The 22,807-nt window shown below is 28.0% G+C and overlaps 1 protein-coding gene across 1 annotated transcript in view; it reads right to left on the bottom strand.

The window, feature by feature from the left end:
* Positions 1–22,178, bottom strand: part of LOC129965736 (dual specificity tyrosine-phosphorylation-regulated kinase 1B-like) — an 87,697-nt gene extending 65,519 nt beyond the window's left edge. Inside the window, exon 1 of the mRNA XM_056079870.1 lies at positions 21,158–22,178. Coding sequence (XP_055935845.1) covers positions 21,158–21,305 — 148 coding nt within the window. The 5' untranslated portion in view covers positions 21,306–22,178. The remainder of the gene's footprint in view (positions 1–21,157) is intronic.
* Between the last annotated feature and the right edge of the window lie 629 nt (positions 22,179–22,807).

The raw sequence follows: 22,807 nt of genomic DNA, 5'->3' as shown, positions 1-22,807 counted from the left end.
ACTTTGTAACTTTTTACAGTTTTCCTCTTAATACATTACATTGTATTGCCTACATGCATAAATTAAAATTTCTATTAAATTTCCTGTTGAAATACAATAACCTGGATCAAATAATTGTATCTTTAAAAAGACAATTTCTTGAAGTTTCAAAAGTTAAAATTCATTTTTGTGCAACAATATTTTCCGAAGTTATCGCAGGAAAATGCCAAAAATCCACCTTCATTTTTAATTAATTAAAATTCAAAAAGAAATCGCTAAGAGATTTATACTTTCACCAATAAATCCAGTAGCTATAAGTTAAAATGTCTGGACTGGTGAGCGAATTACACGCACATATTACATATTCATCTTTATTAAAAGTAAAGATGAACCATGCTAATTGTTGGGAGGGATTATTTGAATTCTTTAATTCATAAGTGAAAATACAGCTATATTACAGGACCTTTTCAGTTCAAGTAAGATGGACAAGATCTAACAAGCATATACCCCAAATGTCCTATATTATCAACATAAGGAAGTCGGAAAGAAATATCCAGAACACCATGAACCAAGGAAATCAAACATAAATTGCTACTACGATGGAACTATCAGAGCTACACGTCCAATGAAATAATTCATGTTAACACCAGAAGAACGAAAAACGTAACTGCGCACATCCTTTAAATACGCAACTCGCATGTATATTTGTAAAATAGTGCGCGTGCGTAGTAATTAAAGTTATACTTCAGCGACAAAACTTGAAGAGTAAACAAAGTGGAATATGGTGACAGAGGCTGTTATCCCCTGGGTGCCGAGAAGTTATAATTAGTGAATATCAAAATATTTGAAAACTTGAATAAAATGAGACTTTAAAGAAGATAATTTTTAAAGGTTTACTTTTGTTTACACTTTGAAAATAATTTTTTTTTTAAAAAATGCGTTCATGTTCAGCTTATGCGTGTTGAAAAGCAAATGTGAATGATTGTTTTATGAAACCATTTTAGTTTTCCACTTCACAAAACTGAATTTAAAAAATGTAGATTATAAAAATAAAATGGAAAGGTTTAAAAAAAATGTATCATGCTGTATGCACACTGTTCTTTTAGGGATAAAAAAATGCTCCAATTTAATCGTTGGTTGTAATTAATGTTATCATACTAATTAACTTTGTTATTTCCGATAAATAATCTCATAAGTAATTCAAATACATTAAAAGCCCATATTCTTTTTCTATTAATGCGGAAGAACACGAAAGACGCTAATGCAAACAGAAAACGGTTTTAAATAAATTAGACAGCAAATTTAGAAAATATTAAACAAGGTAAATTTATTTATAAATTAACAGAAAAAATATAAAGCCTGAAAATTATTTGGAACAACTGTTCTTAACATTACAAGCAGCAACAACGGTATAGACATTAAGGCTTCACGTGTGACTTAAATTGGACCCTTTTCCTACTAGCATTTATCACGCGAAGATGGAAGAATTCATTACAGTCATAAAATAATTTGAAAATGATGTGAATGTTTATCAATCGAGCATATTATCTACCTTACTTTTTGAGAAAAAAAATTATTATTATGACAGAACAGTAACTTGAAATATCATGGCTAGTTCGAAAAGAATTATTGAAAAAATGTATTCTCTTCAACATTATTTTGCTCGCGCATTTAGTGCAAACTACACAAAAGACTTCAATTCGTCACATGACAACTTATAGATTTTTTATGTAATATTTAAAAAAAGAAAAATAGTTTCTTATTCAACAGAATTCAATGATGTATTTAACAACATAGCTTTAATCTAAAATACTACTTTTTATTAAATATTTGTTTCTTCTATTCTTTCTTTTTTCACTTTTTTTTATATCGTCATAATAAAGCCTTTTTGCTATTATGCAAAAACAAATCAGTAAATAGACAGCGAAAGCAAACGTACATTCTTTCTTTATCTGCCCGCACCTATCTCATACTCTTTAGACACAAAATGTATAATTTCAAACAAATAACAAAGATGTAACAGCAAAGAATAGACATTTTTATTTTATTCATCTACACAATACGTAGGTGAAAAGGAAAAGGTTAGAAAAGCTTAAGTCTTTCACTGATTCAAAATTCTTTTTGTTCGCGGAACAAAACACTTTTTCTTTGAACTCTCAACAAAACACTTCGAAAATACTGCCCATACAACAGAATCAAGTACAAATTTCCAATTGTACCAAAATTATTATGTACAATATATAATTCCATCAACGCTATACGTCCTAATAACAGAGAGAGCCCCTAATAACGAAATTTCGATTGAAACCTCCCACGCTGAAATTAACGAAAGGGTAGCAGACGATAAATAACCAAAAAAATAACTGCAAAAATGGCAGAATAAACAGAAGCTTCTGAGAGGGAATAATTTAAATATCGAATGCATAGAATGTTTTCCCGCCCCCACTAACTAACCTATGAAAAGGTCAAACGTGTAGCAGAGTCTGCGCAAGTGCTTTCCACTGTGGGTGTGTAGCGAAGAGAAGAGAGATGAGGGAGAGGGTGAAAAATGCGATGATTTCCTTTAACTAGTGTTTGATTTATAGAATGGAGAAGAGACTGCGGCAAACGGAAAAGGCTTACGTGGAGTCCTCATCTCTCATTCATGGCGATGAGGAGACGTCATTTCCGCATCGCTCCTACGTCACCGTGCACCCTTTCCTATGGCCGCTGTATCGTGGAAAGCTATTAACAGATGTCGCTGCATCAGGATGTTCTAATTAAGAACGGGAGGGATGATGGCTTACTAAAAACTATGATTGGCAACAGCAACAGTGTATGAATGAGAAGGGACAGCAACATGTAGTGAGTTGCAGGCAGAAACAAAATTCTCCATCGTTCACACATGGCTAGTAAAATGCGCTGATGCTAAGTTATGCAACGCTATTCTGATTGAAAAATGATGCGATTTAAAACTTTATTAGTGTTCTAAAAATAATTGAAATTTAATATTGAAGTAAAATACAATATATTTATTTCTATATTACAACAAAAAATTCAAACGCACATATTACTATTATTTGTTTCTATATAAAACAATATTATTGTCAAAATAATTTGACGAACAGCAAGCACGAAAAATTCAGCTTATTTCAGAATTCACCAAATCCAAAGCACTTACAGAATAAAAATCAAATACCTTTTCATTTAAGTTGTAATGATGTAATGAAAACGCATACGAATAATATTTTCATTGATTTTTTAAAAAAATGGAATTTTTTACAAATATTTATAAAAAATTATCGCCCATATATCAAATTATAACTGAAAAAGTAAGTTCTGATTTCATGCTTCAAAAATTTGTTCATTTGGATAGAAATATTTGAAGTCTTCTTGTTTCCAGAACCCTCATAAAAGCGAATAGGAGATGGGTGGATTATTATTCATGATTTCGCTGAATTATTTAATTATTTATTACAGAATTAATTATTCTACTTTAATAAAATTCATTTCAAATTATGGTTTTCAATGAATTGTGATATAATGCAGTTACAGTAACCAAAATGTACCTCAACAAAGGCTACTTGCTGTTTAATTTACTTACTTTAATGCCCCTTTGTGAAATTACATTAAGGTTATTTGGGAACGGTTCTGATGATTTTGAACAGTGGTCAGACGACAAGAGCATCTAAGACGAAATCTAGATGTTTTTTTTTTTTTTTTTCCCCTACAGTTTTTTACAACACCAGCGATAGAACATTTTGATCTAGGAGGGTTTAAAATTCAGAAGGCCTACACACATAACGGATCTTGGTATAAATAAATACTGAACCGACCTACAGCCTAGTCTCCGTCACTAAGTTACAATAATCTGGCAACTCCCCCCCCCCCAGTTTTATCGCATACGTAATATATTAAGGAAATACATAGTAATCATGGAAAATTCCAATCTAGAAATTTTATTGAGCCACCATATTCCAGATATCGCTGATTCGAGAGAAAAGGGATTTGGCATTATGTCTGTACATAAACATGGTAACTCAAAAATGCAATAAACTATATAGACAAAATTTGGAAAATATTTTATTAAAATTGTAGTTTCTACTAAAATCAGATGTTAGTCCATTCGTCTGCATATTTGTACATTAGAACTGTTGATTAATCAAATTTTGGTTCCATAGATAGAAAGGAACACCCCTCAAATGCATACTCACTTTTCATTATAAAGCACAAAGTCCGCCATGCTGCATAAGTAAATGAGAAAGTTGACAGAACGAATCTCTTGCTTGCGTGAAACATAGTCTATTCAGTTATCAGAAAATAATATGTTATATGCTATGAAGAAAAAAAAATAATTTGATTTGAATATCATGCTAATTTTAGAACGCCATTTGATTTTCCGATATAATAATGAAGTGAATTTTGTAAATAAAATGTAGTAAGGCAAATTGGTTCTTGGAAAATACGCAATCGAAATTAAAGGATATTCAAATAATGAAAACTGCTAATGTTTTTTTTTAATAAAATTAACTGGGTAAAAATTCTATTTAAATCGAATTATTTTCATATGTCGTTTGAGCAAACTTATTAAAACTCGAGAAGTATACTTTACTGTTTGTATAATTCGCTTGCCATCTCGGTCATACAATATATGTATAATATCATCTAACTTCCAGTTGTAAAGAAGCTATTTTCTTCCTGCAAAACGTGGAATAAATAGCAAATTAAATAGTCAAAATGCATCCCCTGTCACATCATCACAATGCCAAAGTTTCTTTCGAAATATCTTTTAATAAAAACTTACAGGCAAAGAAGGATTTTCTTTTAACCGAATTGTTGCCAGACGCTCAACAAATGATCAAATTCAGCAGTATCGCTATATGACCGTCACATTCTCCGTACTTCATAATTAAACCATTTCGCACACAAAGACGGTTCTGAGTCGTGCATCGAATCAAAGAATTTTTGATATTTAAATTTTAATTGTCACAACAATTAATTAAAAAAAACAGAAAAAAATGTTTGAGCATGCTTAAGTATATCAAATGTTCTTTACATTTTTGTATGGATTATGACAATAAATATGAGAAAAAGAACGTACCATTTAATTACAAGGTTAAATTCATTAAGAATTACATTTGGAGTTCCAATTGACAGGCAAAATTTTGCCGAATCTTAGAGCATCAATTTATACAATTTGACTGTCAAGAAAAGATTACGTTCAGTTGCAGACAGGAGAGATTGAGTGATCAACCATTCATGGCCAAATAAGCACAGTTGACAAATGATCGACGGCCGCAATGTGGGTCAAGGCGGTTGAAGGTTATTCACTGCAGTTCATTTCTACCAGTCGACCCGATCAACACAAACAATTCCTAATGAAAATTTGGAAAGATGCATAAAAAACAATGGAAAAAAGAATTAAATAGTTCACGAAAGCAATATTCTGTAAATATTTTTTCGTTAATATATAACAATGAGATCAATTTATAACGAAAATATTTAACATAACGTATAAAAAAGCGAGACTCTATACAATGACACTTCAGACGATAATGTTTAGAGTTTATAAAAATGTAAAACGTAAAATGAGCAAAATAACCAGTCAAGAAAAAAGAAAAAATCAAATTTTTCTTTGAAATCGATAACAGCCAAATTCGCTTTCTTAAATTTGTAAATTAATAAATTCCATTCCTCCTTAAAATTAGGACACATACAAGTCATAAAACAAAAACTTATTCCTGGATATTAATGGTGGAAATATCCGAAACTATTTTAATTAAAAAAAAATTAGCAATTTTGTCTATGACCTCTTTTTCTTTTTCCAGGCTGTATACATTGTTTATAAAATAAGGTTAACTCAAATCGAACAAAATATCTAGCAAAAATAATTATTCTAAATAGATTTGGTCTCAATCATAACCAAACCTGTGATCACAAAAAAATATCAAATTTTACAAATATATAGATATCGCTTTAACAGTGAGAGCATAAAAAAATGGTGCTCCCGTGAATTTTTATATTTTAAAAATGAATTTATTTAAGTCTATAGTGAGTAATTTACGATTCTGAGGAGCGATAAAAAAAGCAACAAAATATCAGTGGAAAAACTTTTAAGACTTTTAAACTTATTTTAAAGAATTCAATATTATATATCAGCTTTTAAAGCAAGTGAAGTAAAATGATTTTTAAATAAAATACTTCTATTCCTAATTGCATCACTTCATTTCAAACTCCAGTAATTTATAAATATCTTTTCTTTATATCTTTTTAAATATAATATACAGGAGCACGATGATCTGAATGCTCTGCAGACTCGAGGATTTGAGATTCGCTTCATACATATAACTGTGAAGCAGCTAAATGTTTCATTATAGACATACATATAAACTTTTAGCTGCGAAACTTGTCAGTGTAAAATACTCTCACGATGCGTAAAATTGGATGCACTAGCTCTGTGAGCCTCCCCCCCCCCCCAATGTTTCTATGGCCTTTGCAGATTACGGGAACATTTGAAAAAAGAGATGTTAACAGCCCTTCGTATCTAATGGCTTGTTTCAAATGCGTGGAATTAAAATTTTTATATAGGCATCTCATGTTTCGATTTTCTCATATGGACTGAAATAACTATTTCCAGATGATGAGATGAATTTCCAGTTAATTAATTAGAATGTTTGAAAAGCTTAATTTGTAAGTAAAATCATCAATGCACATTTCAATAAAGACGTAGACGAAAGATTCTTTGATATCCATAGCTCGAAGCGATGTTACCCACGATCAGTGATGGTGAGCTCTGGGTTGGTAGTTTCGCTGGAGTGGATGAAGTCTGAGGCTTGAGTGGAAACCTGGTTCGATGTTGGAGTGTATGTAGTCTTGGGTCTTAGGCAGGAGGCATGTCCAATCCGGATGGAACTTTAAGAGAAGGAGCGAAGATGCATCCTGCCTTGGTATGGGAGGTGTGCAGGGGTTGGGGTATTGTCTAGGTTTTTGTCCAATGAAGGATTACGGTATGGCTCATGAGGAACTTAGATTGCACAATTGCGATAGATATGGGGAATTTTATAATTGATTTTTAATTTAATATTTATTTCAAATTAATGTGGTCGAGATGAGAAGGTTGAATTGTGAGTATTAGCACTGGGTTAAATTCGGTTACATTAGAGAAGAATTAGTCTGGGTCTTTACTTCAATAAAACCAAAAATTACAGTTAAATATATATGTTAGTATGGGAATGCCCCAAAGCATGTGTGACAGATTCTGAACATGTAATAGTATTCGTCCTTAAATTTAACCCTTTGCACTCGGATGGTGACTCTCACTCACCATTTCAAGACGGTGCTTCATTTTGACGTTTTATTTATTTTTGATTATCAAAAATACCTGCAGGGCAGTAAGAAAACGGAAATTAATTAAGCGGGAGAATTCAAATTAAAACAATTATATATTTATTTTTCGGAGCAATATACACGTCTTTGTATTAGGTGAATAATTATGCATCGAATTACTTTTCCGAGTACAAAGGGTTAATACTGATGGTCCAGAACTAGGTTCTAATCTGTGGTATGCGAAAGTGAAGCTATTAATAGCGGAAAGTATAATGCAACAAAATGAAATATATATATATATATATATATATATATATATATATATATATATATATATATATATTGATATAAAAAGTGAGAGTAGTAGAAAATCCAAAAAGCTCTGCACTTTATTGCATATTCTTAAAGATGCTGTCCTCCCTGCATTAAAATTAGGAACCTTGGGCAAGGCCACGAACACTATAAACACCCAGATTTTCATAACCAACGAATCAAATGCCAGAGTAAGGCGGAAGTGTAACAAGAGGGGTAATCCCCCCGCCTCTCCTTTTCCGTTACCCTCGTTTTGCGCTTCGTAGTAAAGTGCAGATAATCGAGAATGTATTTATTGGAGCGCCTTGTCTGGCGATTCAACCTGAAATTTTATGCACATCTACAATTTTAGGAATACTTACCGAAAATTTCATTTACCTAAGTCGTTGGGTTTTCAAGCTATCACGTTTATATGAATTCGAATATACAAATCAATATGTGGTCAATTCGCAGACGGATCTAGATAAAAATCTGACACACATCTACACTTCGGATGACAAAAGCGTGCACAGAAATTCTCTTTACATTTTTTATTATTATTATTTTTATTATTTATTTACTTTTTAATTATGGTGTTCACTTCACAAAACTTCCTAAATATATATTTCATACAAAATTTGATAGAAATCACCAAATTTGTTATAAAAACCATACAACAAATTTCATTTGGCTACTCAAAAATGTTTTTGGGTTATCTTTTTTTTTTTTTTTTTTTTTTTTTTTTTTAACATTCTTCAAAATCTCAAAAACAGAGGTGTGTGTGTGTGTGTTTTCCCCTTTTGCTTCGATTTCAATATATTTTCTTTGTATACATCGTACACGAAATGCTAAGGTGAACTATGCTGCAAATATATAGATCACTTACACATTCACATCAAAACTGATGACAAATTATTTGTACTCTTTTAGGTTATATTCCCGGATTTTTAATATTATAAAAATATATATATTTAAATATTTAAAAAATATAATTGACAATATATTTAAAATTTTAATGTAATTTTCGTTGCCATGCCTCGTCCAGTGAAGATTATTTAGCTGTCTTTTATTTTCATTTTAACAGAATTCTTAAATATATGACTGGATCAGCAGATCATAGTTTCCTAATGCATCAGTAATATAAATTTCAAATATTAAATAATTCACTGTAGCATCGACATAAATTGTCCTACATCTTTTTAATAGATAGAAAATGATAAATATTTGATTCAGGGTTGCTATAGTTTTTTTTTTTCCCTCCTACAATTGTGAACAGTTGAATCATAAGTTATTCGTTGTTACAGACCACTGTGAATCCAGAATCTTTTCAAAAATCACCTGTCATTCTTATAAATTCCGTAAAAAGTTTAGTTTCGATATCGTTGTATATGAACTTCTCTGCAAGTTTTAAAAAATAAAAATTTTTAAATAAAATTAATCTCCGATAAACTGGCTTATTTAATATACTTAATTTCAACCAATCAGCTGATATGAAGCAGAACCCTTTCTACCCCCCCCCCCCCCGTCTTCTCCTTACTTTTGACTTAATCGAACAATTTAAATGAGAATACTATACTAAAGTAGATGTTTACAGAAGAGTAAAGCTTTTTTGTTCCAACTTTTTAATTGCATTCAATATTTATTGTTCTTTGCATTATGTTTTGAACTAAGCTTTAAAAATATAAACAGGAATGTAATCAAGAAAATGGGATATTAATTAACTGAAACTCCGTTGAAATAAGGACATTAAATTAAAAATAATTCGAAAAATTTCAATGAATATACTAACGTTAAAAAGTTTTAAAGAAAAGTCACGTAAGAAATTTTACAACCATAATCTTCCAAAGCGATCCAATACTTGAGGTCGCGAATTATAATTTAAGAATATCTTTAAAATATGCTAAATAATTATTTATAATTAAGTTACTTTACACCATTAACATTTTATATTTCTTTATTATTATTATTAAACTTTTATGCCGTGGGGAAAAAAAATTGAGTCAAAGAAATTTTTTTTATCAGGAAATAGGATTACTAGTTTTAAAATACCCAGTTTTATATTAAAAAATAATGATAAATATCTGGAGAAAATAACTTAAAAGCCAAACCACTTTTTCGGAAGAAATATATGAATATATGATGAAAGGTACGAAAAGGGGAGGGGGGATTCTATTCGAAGGTGTATTATCAAAAATATTTTTAAATGAGCATTCTATGTCAATAAATATTAAAAAAAGTCATCTTTACATCACAAACATGAGATTCAAAGACTAAATGTAGTTATCAAAAACAATGATAATAAAAATTGAGGAATGCAAACACGTGAAACAAAGTAATAATTCATTAAAAAAAAAGAAGAAAGAATGCATTCTATTACAATAAATATAAAATAGCATCAGTTAAAATAGATAAATTCATATTAGTAACTAAAATATATACATTATTGACAGAAGTTATTTGCAATTAAAAAAAGACATTACGAATATAACGCAGTTCATTGAAAGATTATACGAAAACTGACGTATTTCAATGGACGAATGAGCAAGAAAAAGGTTTAGTGCTATAACAACCGAAAAAAATAGAAGCCGTTGTCCACTAAAAAAAAAATAACAGTTAAAGGCATGGTCAGAAGTCGGGTGAATGAAATGTCGCATCCAGACTCTTTCCGGGAATCACAGATGACCTTTAAAAGACAGGTCAGGGACGTAAAGTAAGCAATCGATGCACGACGGGGAGACAGTCTGCCTCGGATCTGCTTAGCCTAATAAACATTCGTCATCGGACGGTCAGGTGGATTGATTAAGTAATAAATACAACACGCATAAAAACCACTCCTCACACCAAAATTAGAGGACTTCGAGGCGCCGAAGAAGACTCGTTCCCAACCCAAAATATGCCCGGAATGACGACATTAATAAAGAAGCCTTCGTTATGCCGCGAAAATTGGATAAAATTCTTGCCGGACTTTTCTTAATACCAACTTTAAAAAGCTAAGTCATAAGTCATGAATTTGGGATGTCGGTGGAAGTGAAATTCTGCATTGCGGAATTCTGCATGTCAGGAACTTTGATTAGACGGAGCATCTATAAATCGGTGTGTATGAATGGACTAATATAAATTGCTTCGTATATCAAAAGGCCATTAAATATAGCAAAAGTAAACTAAGTAGTTTAAAATACAGATTAATATTAAAAGAAGAGCTTGTAACAAAAATCAAAAACCGATGTTAAAACTAACATGTAATAAACGATCAATAGTTTTGTGAAATAGAAATAAATGGTAATAAAAATGCATGAACTGAAAATTTTAAACATTGCGTGCGCAAATTTGAGAAGCTATGTACTGATTGTATATTGTTTACCTTCCATTCCTTAATTTCATGGCATAAAAAAATAAATAATAAACTATTGGGCTTGTAAAAAGAAAAACAGTATTTTTAATATGATTATGTTAGGGTTTGGACAATACCCGTATATCGCATGACTCAAAATTTTTTTCAAAATGTTTACAGGACAAATCGTTGGGCTTAGAGCTACTATATTCGATAAATTGTTTCCTTCTAGGGTACAAGATATTCCTAACTAAAAACAATTCAATTACAAATTAATTAAAATTTAGTCTGATGTTATTTCCTCAATAACATCAGAGCGCAATATCATACAATAATTTTTATACCACTTAAAAAAAGCTTTTCTGTAACTGCCACAATTTTTTTCCCCCATGGTACCAATTTTATTACTGTTTAGCATTTCTTCTAATTTCAACAAGTTTTAAATATATTTTACTTTTTTTTTTGTATAATCTTCATAAGGTAATAATATAAAACATTCCACAATATAGTATAAAATATTTCACAGAATGTAAATATAACAATTTCAAATGATTATACTTTTCAGCAGATATCTTCCAACAGCTATACCAGAATTTTTACAGATCCTTAAGATTTTATATAAAAAAATCCTTTTTTGAAAGATTACTTTGAATTTTCTTATAACAACAATAAAAATATTTTTACTTTACATTGTATCTTTAAATTTACAAAAAAAAAAAAAAAAAAAAAAAAAAACTTTTCCATAAATATATAAAATGCAAATTTAACTGAATTTTTAACAAACAAAAAATCATTTACAGAGCTATGATTTGACAAATTCTAAGACATAGTGAATAATAAAATACAAGACTGAAAATAATTTTAATATTTTTTATATAGAAAAGATTTTCTTTCAAGTTAAAAAAGAAGTTTTCATACCAAATGAAAATAAAGAGGAAAAAATTACTCTGCCTGTCACAAAAATTATTGCAGCAAGGAATATAAACTGGATGCAGTTATTATTCAAGATTTACTCAAAACAACTATAAAAGTAGTTGTTTTTGCAAAACATTAAAAAAAATTAATTATTATAAATAGTAATTGTATAACAGGCCAGAATTGTTTTAATTATGCATAGCAAATTAATTAATTTCAATAATTTGTCTTTAATTTTTACAAAATTATAGACAAATTCCACTTGCATAAATATGTCACATTTCTGATTCAATAAAATTCAAAGGAATATTTTGAGTTTTGTTTTCTTTCTCAAAGTTGAATGCAATTCTTCAGAAAATGACCACCAGCAATTTATTCAAAATCAGCTTCTATAATAATTTAACAGCAAGCAATAATATATATAAGAAAAGTTGCTTTTTATTTACACTAATCGACATTTTAAAAATTTTCAGTTAAATATCTAAAATTTAATTTTTACCTGAAATTCAATTAGGAAATAAAATTCATTTATAAAAATTATACTTTGTGCAAAATGGAATAATATTAGAAATTAAAAAGAATACTTTTTTTTTCTTTCAAGTATGAAGGAGGCATAAATTAAAATTAAATATCACTCAGAAGAAGAAAGAATACACTACATATATGTTTACAGAATAATAAATTTCCATTTAAAATTTGGCTATAAATTTTTTTAAAAAATAAATTAAGAGTAATATTTTGTCTATTTTTTTTAAAGAAATAATTTTTTCTCACTTACATTTCTTCTTCCCTAATCATATAAATATTCAGTTAATTACAATGCAAGCTATATATGATATCATTTAGTTTTAACAATACAGCTGGTATACATTTTTTTTTTCTCCCCAATATGGTGATACAGTAATTTTGCCACCAAGTCCACACGTTTTCAGAGGCAATGTTACAACTTGATTGAAATTGTATTTTCAATTAATTCCATACATAATTAAACTTTTGCAGAATGGTATAAAATTTAAATAAAAAAAGTATAATTATTAAAGGAATGTGACTATAAATGTGTCGGGTTGTGTATCTTTCTCCAAGTACTCTAAAAAGATGAAGATTATTGACTAGAAATACTATGTTATTAAATGCATGTATATGTAAAAATGGTTTTCTCTAAAAAGACTATTTATTCATGATAATGATTAACTAAAAAATTTTGAAGAAATAAAAAGAAAATATTTCAGAAATAAAGCATTTAAACGAACAATATAAAAACTTCAAAATTGCCACCATGACTGACACATTTCCAATTATATTACAACAAATAAGATAAATCGACATAGTCTAAATATTACAAAAAAGTATAACCCTGATTCTGAATAAATATGTATATTTCACATTACTGTTTGAAAATTTGAATGAAATATCTAAGAATAAAGATCAAAACATAATTAAAAATTAATGATTAATTTAAAAAGATATAAAACATATACAATTTTGAGTCTCATAACAATAGTAAAAAAAAAAAAAAAGACATTCATTTCAAAAAAAAGGTAAACAGGATCTTAACACACACACAAAAAAAGATATAAATGTCTGGTATGCATTAATACCAACAAGGTTTTAAAAATCATAATTACTAAAATAGCAAAATAAATACAGAAATTATCTAAAAAGTACTCTTAATTTGGGTCATATAAAATTTTTTTTCATAGCAAATAAATTATATAGTACACTTCTACATTAAAATATATATTGATTGATAATCTGAGCAACATTATTACTTGGTTGATTTTGAAATAAACGCTATCCCCAAGTAATTTCATTATCAGAGATGCAATTTTATACCAAGTACACTCCTAATATGTTTCACTAAAAGCAAAAAGGGCAACTTCTGAAATTATCTCAATTTACAAAAGAAAATCAAATTATAGCTGATGCAACTCAGAAATCGATAAGAAAATGAAGTTTGCGATATTAAAGAAGAAATTAACTCAAACTGAATGTCAATTGTTTATTTCATTTCCAACAAAATAATGAAAAAAGAAAGAAAAAAAAAATGGAAATTTTAAGTAAACTTTGAGAATAGTCAAATTCAATCAGTTTAATTAATGGTCAATAAAATAGTGAACATGCAATTCTTTCTTACAGGTATTTTTTATTTCTAACCAAAGTTTCAAATAATGATTCCAACAAATTTCAAATTTTTGACATTAGTCTAGTCATTTTAATGAAATTTAATTTTTTTTTTGGTTCAAAATCAAAAAATGCAATTGATTCCAATTATTGTTATAATTTTTTTTACTATTATTATTAATTCAATAGGGTACTGTAACATGTTTCGTCACAAAATATTTACACATAAAAAAAAGATCATTGCTATAATATGAAGAATTTTTTAAAAATGCATTTCATTAAACATTTAACTTGGTCTAAATAATTAATTTAAGGAAGTAATTCTTAAGCAATATGTCTTCCCAGATACTGCAATGAAGGGAGAGATTAAAAACTGCCACTCATTCTTTTAATTGTAATTTTTACGACAATGAGTAGATTCTTAATTTAATTCCAATATTGATACGTTTTAAAAATTCTTATATCTATTAAATACTCAGCAAGAATGTGTTAAGAAAAAAAAAAATACAACAAATAAACACTTGGTGCATTAACCTAGAAAAACTTGTCTGTAAATTTTACAAAAGCTCCAATTAACATACATTTAATAAGCTGATTTGCATCTGCCTATAAAAAAATGTCCAATAAGAAATCAAAGCTGATCAATAATAAATCAAATAAACAAATGTAATAAATCAAAATCCTTTAATCACATATTAAATCCTGTGAGAATTCATGACTGTAAAAGACTTTGAAATCTCAGTCATTAGTATTGGGCCTAATGGATTAAAATCCTCTTTTGTTTGTGAATGATAAGTACATACACATACTATTTAACAGGTACATATTTTGATGAATATCAGTAAAATGAAAAAAAAAAAAAGAAAAGAAAAGACGAATTTATAAAGATACTATGAAATCATCAAATGTTACTCAATATAAATGAGAAAAAAAAACCAATGTAATGTAATTAGGAATGTAAATTCATGTAATCAGAAAAATTCAAATTTCATTCATGTAATTAGGGGGGGACTACTTTTCCCCCATTTCAAGAAAAAAAAGCATATGATTTAGAAATAACTATATTAAACAAAACAAAAAATCTATTATTTAGGCATATTATTTAACATACAATTTACCAGTTATTTACAAACCAATTTGCAGTTTAATTTAAACTGAACATAAAAAAAAAAAAAAAAAAAAAAAAAAAATTTAGAAATTGCTGTATTGTAACATTCAAAACATTAGAAAGTTATAATACTGAAAACAGAAAAGCTTAATATTTCTATTAGCATAATAAAAATATGCACAATACCAACTACTTAAGAGATAAAGTCAACAGTAAAAACAAACTACCAGAAATATAAATCTTGATAAATATGAATTGAACTTTATTTTAATAATTCCACAAGATAATTATCCTAATTTCAAATGGAGCAAAAGAACCAATATTAAAATTAAACATAAACTAAAAAAGTTTATCAGATTAAATTTAAAAAAAAAAAAAAAAAAAAAACCATTCGTTAGAATTTTAAGTTGTAAAACACTACATTTTGAAGTTAAACAATGATTAAATAATTAAATAATTTACAATTCTACAATATGACATTTTTGCTTAAAACGATTGTTTTAATTATCTAGTACAACACGAAGAACAATATAAAATTAACATGTAACATTTTTGTTACAACATTATACGAAATATATTTAGAAAAGAAATATATTTGAAGAAAGTTCCAAAACAAACAAAAAATAACAAATTTTATTTGATACAAATCTATACTTAGTAGAAGAAATACAAAAATTCTTTCTCTTTAATGATGAAGATTTAATAATGTTCAAATAAAAAATAATTAAATGAAAATAGCTCAGTTTTTCTCAATTCTAAGCAAATAAAAATGTAATAACGTAAGAAACAAGCACTCATAATTCTCAAGAGTATTAAAATTGATTAGTAATTAATTTCGCTGGTGTATTAAGATTTTGATGGGAAAATATTTATTTATCAACAGTAAAAATTTGAAATTGCTGTTCCTTGGTCCAACATTATTAAAAATCAAATAAAGTTTTCCAGAGCACTAAATGCATAAATAAAATATAATGTGTCAAAAATTATTTTTGTATAATTTGAAAATTATTTTTAGTAAAAAAAATTTTCTATGGCTTTTTAAAATTCCAATGCAACAACACACTGCACAAATAGCAAAAATTTTACCATCCAAAGTCAATATCAAATGAAAAAAAAAAAAAAAGTATTCTAAAAAATACAATTCAATATTTAACAGAATTTTTATATATTAAATCCTTATTTTTGTTATCCTTGCTTCCAATGTTAAAATGAATACCAATTAAAAGAATATATATATAATTTTCATTGTCTAACTATCATTGTCCATTATTAATATTTTTGGATAATGTGAATAGAAATGAGAGGGGAAGAAATGAAAAAAATGTTTTACAAATATTCAAAATAACCTAGGATGGAAAACATTTTAATACATACATACATATAAACCATTTAAATTTTCTAAGAGAAATATTTTGTTACATTTTAAAATTCTAATGATTTCTATTGAAAGACAAACATGCAGCTCCAATCAGATGTTTAAATCGCTAATCTAAAAACGAAGGCTTCTAATTTTGGGAGTTCACATTAGTTGGTGCCCTTACTTTTTTTATTAAATCATGAAAATAATAATAATGTTAACTGAAAATAGGTTTCATCTATTTCTTTTACAATTTAATTAAAAGAGTTTAAGGCAAATCTGACATTAAGAATGCTTTCTTCTAAAAATTTTTAACATACACATATATATTTGATATCAGAATATAAACAGTTATAGCTTATCATTATAGCAAGCAATACTGCTAATATTATTTTAAACATTGATTTGATTTCTATCAAACCAAATTATTTCATTTGATGTCTGATATTATAGTTTCACAATATCATATTAGAGGCACCCAATATTTATTTAAAATCTGCTCCAAAATATACTTATGCTTCCTCTTTGAAAATGCAGTTTTAAAATGGGGAAACATTATACACTGAGCAGGAAGAACTTTCTCATGTATATATTAAAATGAATTGATCAAAAAATTAAAGCAAAGAAATCACTTTAGGAAATGAGAAGGAGAAATAAAGTCAGGTAAAGATCAAATAATTGTAAATCTCCAATATTTCAATAATTAGTCCTATAAGAAACAAAAATGTCCTTCATACTATCTATATATCGTTTTATCATATAAGGAAAGATTTTTAAGTTCTTGGAAAATTGAGATACCATGGAAAAGTAATAGATTTTCACAAACAAATTTTAGTAATAAAAAGTTTTTTAAAGAAGTAGCTTTTAATTCCAGAAGTCAGTTGTTATTGAAGTTGGGTATCTTCAATGAAAGTTACAAAGAAATAAAGAAAAAGAATATTAAACTTGAAATAATGACAGAAAGGGCTGCAATTTTATACGCCATCAACATATCAGATTTAATAAGCCACAACAATTTTGATAATTAAATTGTATGGTATTTAACAATGACTTTAATTCAATGTGCGAGCAATTAATGGATAATTATTAATGCCAATCCTGCAAATAGAATAGTGGTAATGATAGAAGAAAAGTTAATGTGTGCCTCAAATCAAACAAGAAAACACAAAAACCTAGATTCACATCAATTTAATCTGGAAATTCCAATGGCAATCAAAATATTGTTGAATCCTGATGATGAAAGAAAGACACAGTAACTTCATATGGAATTGGCTTTAGTTTATATGCAATGGTATGAAAACTTTAACATTTTATATCCATGTAAAAGTGAGCAGTAGAAAATAATTTTTTAAAAACCCACTGCATTTCTTTTTTACATATAAACAAATGCATATTTATTTATGTACACAGTCTTCTAAAGGTAATAGAAACATTTTCTTTAGGATAATATGAAAAACATACCAACCTAGTTATTGTAAAATAACAATTAATATACAATTTTTAACAATATGCTAGGAAATACGGGAATATAAAAGTTTTGGCATGAATCTATCATTAACTAATGAGAATACTAAACAAATAAAAAAAAGGAAGGGGCAATAAAAGTCTGAAGGAAGAGAATATAAAATAACACACAAAATACTAATCATAATAATTTGTTAATCCATATTCTGACACCTTCATTAGCAAAAAATAAATTTAAATCAGCCTATTTCTATAATGCAAAATATGTTTATAAGGATAATTAGATAACTTTCATCCAATTACAAACATTCAAGAAAAATATTAGCCTAGTCACCATTTTTGATAAATCACAAACCATCAAAACATGTCAAGAAATGCAATTTAAATTTAATTAGGCAAATAAACTTGGATGTAAATTCTTTAAAACCATCGTCAATTTATCATAGATTTTATTATGAATTAACAGAGATATATCAGCAAGATGGTTGCATTACAAGTAACGGAGTAGACAATCTTGGTAAAATCTGAAAATCACTCAAGTAAAACTCAAGACCATTATAAGACATAAATATTCTAATTTAAATAAGCAACCACGACAACAGCATGAGAATTATAAAGATATTTATATATAACTATAATTGTTATCATGAATCTCAAAAATAATACATAGCAAGAAGTGCTTACTCTTATTATCTCAATAATAATCAAAAATAAAAGTATCTTTTGTTGAAATATTTTAAATACATAAAAAAAAAAAAAAATTCAGAGAATTTTATTATCATAAACTCCAGACTATAAAGGTTTTTTTTTTTTTTTTGCAAATGTTAATATTTATAAATTAAAATGTACACATGCATGCAAAGCAGATAATTCATCTTATTACTATCTCAAATTTATCTCCTTCACAATTCTCCTTGCTTTAAATATTAAAATCACTTTTTATATCAAATATTGCATAATCATTCTTTCCTACTAATTGAAAAATATCTACATCAGTTTAGAAAGGAATATATTTTTAAACTGTAGTGTATAAAAAGTCACAAAGTGCTTTTAAACATACATTAAATTAAATTAAAAAGAATAAAACTGTCCAAAATATTTGCCATTACAGTCATTATAATTAGTTCAGATATAATAAAAGTTCTCCCATCTTTTGTTAATACTGACTATGAATGTTTCTTAAGATAAATATAGAGTACTTTCATATTAACTGCTAACCAATGTTTAATGACCAAAGACTTTACTGCAATGACAATTTAAGTATAACCAATGACATACAGTTAATATGCAAGTACTAAATATAATAAATACCAAATGTTATTTAATTACCTAGAAATAGCATACAAATTATGTTTTTATGAACATTTACAATAAATACTCTAATAAATGTTTGTGTTGTTAAAACATTACCAAAAATATGCTCATCATACATTTTTTTTCTAGCAGTATCTTTAAGAAATTTCATACGTAAAATATTTCAATTATAAAATTATTTACTGTAATCTTTTAAAAATTTAAATAGTACATCTCTAGTAATTTAATAGATAATTTCGAAATCCATTTTACAAAATGGATAATGAAGTGCTTAAGTGTGTAAAATACACATGTGTTCTATAGTTGAATCAAACATTTCACAGAATACTGACAATAAAAGAGTAAAAGGGGGGGGGGGACAATTAAGAATAAAAACCAATCAGTATTTAAAGTTTTATAATTATTTATTTAATATAAAATATCTGAAACATTAAGTTCTTTAGACCAGAATATTTAATTCTTTCAAGGATATCAACCCAAAAAATTCAGTTAAAGGAAGATAAGAATTATTATTAAATAACTGAAATATGGAAGAGAGATTCTATGTTTCCCGAGAAAATAAATTCATTGTTATTCTGCAATCAATTAATTAATAGAATACATAGATAATGTACGTCAATTCATAATTTATTTTATTTTTTAGCCGACTTCATCCATTACTTCATGAAATAATTAGGAATATTATGACCGAATTAGATAAAATTTTTTAAAGGTAATGCATAAATACAAAGCATTAAGGGTTATCATAGAATTCAAAATAAATAACAACTTTTAAAATTATATCCTATTACGAGAAATGCTGTAATCAGAAAGAGATTATGTTGAAGAAACAGTATGTTACAATATAAGTTTATAACTAACATTTCTAGATTCTAAAAGCTATTTTAAAATTTGAAAAAATAAGAGCTAGCCAATTAAATATTTTACAAAGAACTACTCATAATTATTAAAATGAAATTAAAACATTACAAAAGAAACCAAGTATTTCTTGCAAAATGCTTAGAAAACAATATATATATAAAGTCACTATCAAAATTTAATATTTAATTTTGTTTATTCATCAAAGTTCTTTAATAGTGCTACTTAAAATCTTTCCTACAATTATCAACTACATAATTAAATCCCTAATGATTAATATTGAGTGAAAATAAATAATTAATAAATGAAATATTTATATTTGCAAATTATTCATTCCTCATCTAGTCAACAAAAACAATGAAAATCTCTAATCTTTTAAATGAACTCCATATATTATTAAAAAAAAAAGAATGCAAGAATAATGGATTGCGAGAGTGAGTGAAACATAAGTGGATGCACTACCATAAAAATAGTTAAATATATTTAATATTATTCTAATTAATTTAATTAAGTATATTAATTTTAACAAGGTATACTCAAACTTTCTCAAGTGCATTATAAATATTTATGCATAAAAATAGTTATTATTTAATTGTATATCATTTAAAATATTACATAACCTAAAATGAAATTACTTTGAATCTGAAAATTCTATTTTCAAGTTTATAACAATAACAGAAACTACACTCGGACTATCAAATAAAAATAATATTGGACTAATAATTACAATTAAAGCTAAGATTTTCTAAGTAAAAAGTCCCACAGTATAAGGTGCCTTAAAAAGCACATTTTAGAATTAAAAAGAAAACAAAAAGTTAATTTAATAAATAACAAAAATCATGATTTTCATAAATATAAACATATGCCTTGGATTTCTTTTTAACCAAGGAAATATGGTCACTGATTATTTTTTTTAATATTATTTAAAATTGTAAATAAATTATGTGCAAAAAACACTGGATTCAAAAATAAAATAACTCAGACGAGTTCATAATCTGAGGAATAATAAAGTGTGAATATTAAACATATCTATGTTAAATAAGGCCTGTATGGGGTACTGCGTCAGTCACGGTTGACAGCCAAGTAAACAAAAACAGAAACTGTGGATACTTACGTTCCCCGCGTGCGTTGTCCAGATATAGCAGCTGCTGTTGTTCCTTGGCCCAGTCAATCAGCTGGCCACCAGTAACAGGAATGTCCGGCTTGTTCATGGGGGGCCGTCCTTGTCTTCCTGTGTTATCAAGTTCACTCGTATCACACATCAAGAAGTTGCGACATTTTGTTTAGTACCGACAAACTACACATCTCACATTTCAAAACAGTTTCGATACAGACAAATATGGAATACAATATTTATACAAAAATAACCCGCAGGACTTAATTGATAGGGTATTGGAAATTGCAGTTTAGGCCAGAAGCTCGAGATAGACGTCGATCGATTTTATCCACGAACTTCAAAACACAGACACGCCGCAAGCCATGCCAATCCTCCACTGCCGAGATGCAGTTTTTGACGTCAGGATCTTCGCATGGTTCAAAAATTCAACTTTAAGAAAAGGATAAGTAAAATGATATATCTAATCACAGCAATAAAAACATCGAATCATTTTCCTCGACCAACACACAAAGCGTCAAGATTTACGGTGGAATCCAACGAAAACACTATCTTCATATGACACTCCAATGCACAAGAATTTCATCTCGCGTTCGTTAGATACCACACACAAACGGATTTTATTTTTTAAGTAGATTCTCCACAAAAAAAACGCATTCGTTACCATCCAAAGTAATCCTTCACGGAGATTTGAGTAAATACACACACAACTATTCGTTTAGTTATTCTCAATTCAACCCAGACAATGTTAGAGCACAAGCGACGCCAGCTGACTGTGAGACCGGGCGAGCCTAGTTCTTGTCAACATGGATGCCAGCGATATCTTCTGTCTGCTTCTGGAATTGTGGAAATCTGAAGCAGTTTGTAGTCGATCCGATCGGCCCGGGGTCGGCGTAGGTTCACCGAATTGAGTCCGGTGATCCCCGTCTTCTGAAGCACTAGGTCTTAGAGGTATTCCTGGAGATATAATTTTGAGAAATTGCGTAAAATCCAGAGAGCTGTATCGATTCAGCGCTGCTCCCGATTCGAAAAGCGGGCTGGGGAGGAGGGAGGGTGAGTCATGTGTGATGAGGCATCGCCCTCGCTGTGACGCTCGCCGTGATTGGCTGTTGGCTCTGCGGCATCAGAACAAAGGTAACCTGCTCGCCACTAATGCCAACTAGTGGACAGATCTACAAATTTGGTTGAGTTGCCGACAATAAGCATCCTTTTCTCATCTTTTCCAGTGTTCTTTGTCTACAAGGAAAATAAAGATCTGTCTCATCAATATTTGATACTCGGATGTGAGTAAAGTAAGTTCGATTTTTTTTTATTAGATTTCAGAAAATTTTGAAAATAAATTTCAAAATTTATGTTATATCAAAATAAGCCGAATTTTCACTTTACAAGATGATACAAATATATATAGAGAGAGAGTAAGTTTTAATTTGTTTTCCAATATCATAATCAATGAAAAAAGAAACAGAATGTTACATATTAATTGATATGAAATACAAAAACATTCGGTATTAACTACACTATTTTTTACAAATGCCGAGGTTTAATTTTTTCCTGGAAAAATAAGTTTAATTTTCCATTTGAAAAGTAATGGTAAAAGTAAAGTTAATGGTGATTTTTTAAAAGTATGTATGAATATGTTCAGTTGTAATA

This window comes from Argiope bruennichi, chromosome 4, assembly GCF_947563725.1.
Source record: "Argiope bruennichi chromosome 4, qqArgBrue1.1, whole genome shotgun sequence".
NCBI classification, from domain to species: Eukaryota; Metazoa; Arthropoda; class Arachnida; order Araneae; family Araneidae; genus Argiope; species Argiope bruennichi.
This window is presented reverse-complemented; position numbering and strand designations above follow the sequence as displayed.